The 6,304-nt window shown below is 39.5% G+C and overlaps 1 protein-coding gene across 1 annotated transcript; it reads left to right on the forward strand.

The window, feature by feature from the left end:
• Positions 1-2,217: 2,217 nt before the first annotated feature.
• On the forward strand, positions 2,218-2,805 carry LOC137649422 (protein GVQW3-like). Its single transcript, XM_068382409.1, has 2 exons — positions 2,218-2,404; positions 2,459-2,805. Exons 1-2 carry the CDS (start codon positions 2,218-2,220, stop codon positions 2,803-2,805), a joined length of 534 nt encoding a protein of 177 aa, XP_068238510.1.
• The last annotated feature ends 3,499 nt before the right edge of the window (positions 2,806-6,304 follow it).

The following is a 6,304-nucleotide window of genomic DNA, read 5'->3' on the forward strand; positions in this document are numbered from 1 at the left end:
ATTTGCACCCAATGTTGAAATGGCTAAACTTTTCACAGTCTTAAAATAATGCGCAGTAGACACCATTGAAAAGCCAAGTGTAGTAATAAGTGAGATATTAACAAATGTATCACAAGTTACGCTTGGATCAATGCCTGATGCGTAAGCTATGAGGAGAAAAACGATTAAACATAAAAGGGAACCCCTAAGTGCTCCTCCTCCGACATCAGCAGATCTTCCAGATTTAGAGTTGCTACACCAGTACAAGATTTTCATTCCAGAAGAAGGGAGAGAAGAAAAAGATCTACAGGTCATTTGCATCTAATCGGTAGTTTATATATATGACAAGGAGAACCATGAGAGAAAGTAGTTTGGGATAAAGAAGTGTTTCCATTGTTCATTAAAAAGAGACAAGTAAAACAAATATATATATATATATATATATATATATATATATATATGTGTGTGTGTGTGTGTGTGTGTGTGTGTTTTATAGTTTTATAGTATTATAGTTGTCCTGGTGTTGAGTTGTCCCGGCGTTGAGTTGTCCCGGTGTAGAGTTGTCCTGGTGATGAGTCGGCAGTGTTGAGTCGGCAGTGTTCAGTTGTCCTACACCCGGAACCTCACAGCGACTCTAATCCGTCTGTTGATATAGCAAATGTTATTAGTACCAAAAGTACACAATGTACTAAATTCAACACTCATGCAAATGAAATAAACGTGATAATGACGCTACACCGTGTATATACAACTAATTTGTTTATTCCTGATTTTCCTTTAGTTGCCTTAGACTTATGTCCCATAATCTAAGAATCGAGACAGGTCGCTGGTACCGCATACTCCTAGAATCACGGGTTTCCCGTGTAACAATACAAGTATCCAGTCTGAAAGACATATTTTAATAGAATGCAACCTTACAAATGATATTAGATTAAGATACCCTATGATAAATTTTCAGAGACACCAGCAGCTTGCTTGGTGAAAACATTCATATACAGTACATCCATTATGTACATATGTCCACGAAGTATTAAGATTCTATTCATGAACAGGATCATACCAGGGTCTTAAGATTTTAATCCTATTGTACTAAAAGTGATTTAGAAAATAGAGGATTGAAGATCAGCAGGAAAAAGACAGAGTATTTGAGATTGAAAAATGGGGAGAATGGGGAAGTTAGTTTACAAGGAGAGAGATTGAAAAGAGTTGAAAATTTCAAGTATTCAGAATCAACAGTTGCAGAGGATGGTGATCTGGGGCAGAAATAAACCACAGAATACAAGCAGGATGGAAGCATTGGAAAAAAGTGCGTGGAGTGCTATGCGACAGGAAAATAGTGGTTAAGTTGAAAGGTAAAGTACACAGGACAGTTGTGAGACCGGCAATGATGTATGGAGCGGAGACGTGGGCAATAAAGAAGACAGAAGAGAAGCTTGATATGGCAGAGATGAGAATGTTGAGATGGATGGGATGGGTGACAAGAAGATATAAGATACGGAATGAGGTAATTAGGGGTACCACAGGAGTTAGAAAATTATCAGATAAGATCCAAGAAAGTAGACTGAGGTGGTATGGTCATGTCATGAGAAGAGATGAACAGTATATTGGGAGGAGAGTGGTGGAAATGGAAGTACAGAGAACAAGAAGGAGAGGGAGACCAAAGCGAAGGTGGATGGACTGTATCAAGGATGACCTTCGATCAAAGGGATTAACCGGTGATGAAGAGTGGGACAGAGGTAGATGGAGAACTCTAGCCAGAAACATCGATCCCACATAGAAGTGGGAAAAGATGCAGGCAAAGAAGAAGTAGCAATCCACCTATATTTTATTTCATTTATGATTTTGAGTAGACATTGTGTCTTTGGCATTTCCGGGAGTTGTTAGATCAAATTACGAATGTAAGATTTTAATCATGGTTTTCTATTGCATAATTTTTATGATTTAAGATGTGTCCCATTTCTAAATGAAACATATAATTGTTATCAATATTCTGGTAAATTCCTTGATGGCATGAATTAAATATTGTATTATACGAGATCCATACAAAAAGTATCCGACCTTGGTTCATAAAAGGACAAATAATTCACCAATCCGCAAATTAGTTTTGTGGGAGTTAACAGCACCCTTACTGCACATGTGTGTACATTTTAAAAGCTGTAGTGTGTGGCAGTACCCGCCTGTGAGGGCTAGAGTGCAGAGGTCCAGCACAAGCTCGTCGGATTATCGTCCTTACACAACATGTCGGAGAGCATCGAGCAGTGCTACTGCATTATGTTCTGCTACAAGCTTGGAGATACAGAAGTGCAAACTATCCAGAAGATTCAGCAAGCCTTTGGCGATGAAGCCATGGGAATAACACAGATAAAGGAGTGGTATAAATGCCTCAAGCAAGGACAAACCTCAGTTGAGAGCAAGCCACGGTCAGGCAGGCCATCCACCAGCAGAAACGAAGAATTCTTTGAAAATGTTCGTCGAATAGTGGAGGACGACCGTCGTATAACCATCAACGAAATTACTGAAGAAGTAGGAATAAGCACAGGATCAGTTCATACAATTTTAACGGAAGATTTGGCCATGCGACGAGCGTCTGCTAAATTCGTTCCCAAGTTGCTGGTGGAGCACCAGATACAACTCTGCCTGAAAATTGCACAAGACCTGCTTGACTGTGCTAACAGTGATTCTAACTTCATGAAGACTATCATCACTGGTGATGAGACATGGGTGTACGGATATGACCCGGAAACTAAATTTCAGTCATCACAATGGAAGCATCAGACATCACCAAGACCCCAAAAAGCACGACAGGTTCCAGCAATGTTAAGGTAATGTTGACATGTTTTTTTTTACTCCAATGGTATTGGGCATCATGAATACGCACCAGCAGGACAAACAATTAATAAGAAGTATTATCTGGAGAATTGCGACACCTTCGAGATGCTGTACGACGAAAACTGCTGGAAATGTGGGCGGCGTGAAACTGGCAACTGCACCATGACAATGCACCTGCTCATTCTGCCCACTTGATCCAAGCTAATCTGGCTAAAAAAAAAACACCCCACTTGTTCGGCATCCTCCCTACTCTCCAGACATGGCACCTTGTGACTTCTGGCTGTTCCCTAAACTGAAAACAACCCTGTAAGGGAAGCGTTTTGAGTCGAGAGAGGAAATTATGAAAAAAACGACAGCAGAGCTTTACAGCATCCCAATGTCAACATTCCAGAGATGTTACCAGCAGTGGCAGCACTGGTGGGAAAAGTGTGTGCACTCCCAAGGGGAGTACTTTGAAGATGATTGAATAAACAAATTTCAAATGTACAATTTTTTTTCTTTATGAAACCAAGGTCGGATACTTTTTGAATGGACCTCGTATATTTTGAATATTAGCTGTATGTTGGACAAAATATTTGTATATTATTCTTATGTACCAATGTGTGATTTGTATGTTTTGTCAATAAAATCTAAAACAAAAATCTATAAAAATACACTTAAAACAATATATAAACATTGCTTCAGAGCATCAGAATATCATTTATAAAGAAAAGTAAAATCTCAAGGTTAGGCGTAATCACAATAGTTGTTATTAGCAGATTTTGATTTACTGGAAAAATAAAACATGGGTTTGCCAAATCAGATATAGAATTTCAATCTATTATGTGTATCAAGAGAGAGAGAGAGAGAGAGAGAGAGAGAGAGAGAGAGAGAGAGAGAGAGAGAGAGAGAGAGAGAGAGAGTAATCATTAGGAGCTCTTTGGCCTCTATCTTGAGGTGCCATGCTTTTACCCTTAAAGTCTCATTGACCTCTATTTGGAGGTGCCATTCTTTTAGCACCAGGGGCTCTTTGACCTCTATTTTGGGGTGCCATTTTTTGAGCATTATTGGCTCTTTGACCTCTGTTTTGAGGTGCCATTCTTTTAGCATTAGTGGCTCTAAACCTCTATTTGAAGGTGCTTTACTTTTAGCATTAGAGGTTCTTTGGCCTCTATTTTGAGGTGCCATACTTTTGGCATTAGGGGCTCTGTAACATCTATTTTGAGGTGGCATTTTTTTACCATTAGGGGCTCTTTGACTCCTATTTGAAGGTCCCTTACTTCCAGCATTAGAGGTTCTTTGGCCTCTATTTTGAGGTCCCATTCATTTAGCATTAGGGGTTCTTTGAACTCTATTTGAAGGTGCCTTACTTCCAGCATTAGAAGTTCTTTGACCTCTATTTTGAGGTGCCATTCTTTTAGCATTAGAGGTCCTGTGACCTCTATTTGTAAGTGCCTTACTTTCAGCATTTGATGTTCTTTGACCTTTATTTTAAGGTGCCCTTCTTTTAGCATTAGGGGCTCTTTAACCTCTATTTGAAGGTGCCTTGCTTCCAGCATTAGAGATTCTTTGGCCTCTAATTTGAGGTGCCATACTTTTAGCATTAGGGGCTCTTTGTCCTCTATATTTTGTGGAGCCATTTTTTAGCATTAGGGGCCTCTTGACCTCTATTTGAAGGTGCCTTACTTTCAGCATTAGAGGTTCTTTGACCTCTATTTTGAGGTGCCGTTCTTTTAGCATTAGGGGCTCTTTAACCTCTATTTGAAGATGCCTTGCTTCCAGCATTAGAGGTTCTTTGGTCATTATTTTGAGGTGCCATTCTTTTGGAATTAGAGGCTCTTTGGCCTCTATTTTGAGGTGCCATTCTTTTAGCATTAAGGGCTCATTGACCTCTATTTGAGGGTGCCTTAATTCCAACATTAGAGTTTCTTTGACCTTTATTTGTAGGTGCCATACTTTTATCATTAGTGGCTCTTTGACCTCTATTTTGAGGTGCCATTCTTTTAGCATTAGGGTCTCTTAGACCTCTATTTGAAGGTGCCTTACTTCCAGCATTAGAGGTTCTTTGACTCTTATTTTAAGGTGCCATTCTTTTAGCATTAGGGGCTCATTAACCTCTATTTGAAGGTGCCTTACTTCCAGCATTAGTGGTTCTTTGATCTCTATATTGAGGTGCCATACTTTTGGGATTAGGGTCTCTGGTATCCATTTTGAGGTGCCATTCTCTTAACATTAGGGGCTCTTTGACCTTTATTTGAAGGTGCCTTACTTCCAGCTTAAGAATTCTTTGACCTCTATTTTGAGTTGCCATTCTTTCAGCATTAGGGGCTCATTGACCTCTCTTTGACGGTGCCTTACTTCCAGCATTAGAGGTTCTTTGGCCTCTATTTTGAGGTGCCTTACTTTTGGCATTAGGGGCTCTTTGACCTCTATTTTGAGGTGCCATTCTTTTAGCATTAAGGGCTTTTCTACCTCTATTGGAAGGTACCTTATTTCTAGAACTGGAGGTTCTTTGACCTTTATTTTGAGGTGCCATTCTTTTAGCATTAGGGATTCTTTGATCTCTATTTGAAGGTGCCTTACAGCATTAGAGGTTCTTTGACCTCTATTTGAGATGCCACTCTTTTAGCATTAGGGGCTCTTTGACCTCTATTTAATGGTTCCTTACTTCCTGAATTAGAGGTTCTTTGACTTCTATTTTTAGGTTCCATTCTTTTAGCTTTAGGGACTCTTTGACCCCTATTTGAAGGTGCCTTACTTCTAGCATTAGAGGTACTTTGACCTCTATTTTGAGGTGCTATTGTTTTAGCATTAGGGGCTCTTTGACCTCTATTTAAAGGTGCCTTACTTCCAGTATTAGAGGTTCTTTGACCTCTATTTTGAGATGCCATTCTTTTAGCATTAGGGGCTCTTTGACCTCTATTTGAAGGTGCCTTATTTCCAGAATTAGATTTTCTTTGACTTGTATTTTGAGGATCCATTCTTTTAGCATTAGGGGCTCTTTGACCTCTATTTGGAGGTGCTTTACTTCTATCATTAGAGGTTCTTTGACCTCTATTTTGAGGTGCCATACTTTTAGCATTAGGGGCTCTTTGACCTCTATTTGAAGGTTCCTTACTTCCAGCATTAGAGGTTATTTGACCTCTATTTTTAGGTGGCATTCTTTTAGCATTAGGGGTCTGTGACCTCTATATGAAGGTTCCTTACTTCCAGCATTAGAGGTTATTTGACCTCTATTTTGAGGTACCATTTTTTCAGCATTAGGGGCTCTTTGACCTCTATTTGAAGGTGCCTTACTTCCAACATCAGAGGTTCTTTGACCTCTATTTTTAGGTGCCATACTTTTATCATTATTGGCTCTTTGACCTCTTATTTTGAGGTGCCATTCTTTAAGCATTAGGGGGTCTTTGACCTCTATTTGAAGGTGCCTTACTTCCAGCCTTAAAGGTTCTTTGACCTCTATTTTGAGGTGCCATTCTTTTAGCATTAGGGCTCTGTAACCTCTATTTTAAGGTGC

The sequence above is a fragment of the Palaemon carinicauda genome, chromosome 11 (genome assembly GCF_036898095.1).
Source record: "Palaemon carinicauda isolate YSFRI2023 chromosome 11, ASM3689809v2, whole genome shotgun sequence".
In the NCBI taxonomy this organism is placed as follows: Eukaryota; Metazoa; Arthropoda; class Malacostraca; order Decapoda; family Palaemonidae; genus Palaemon; species Palaemon carinicauda.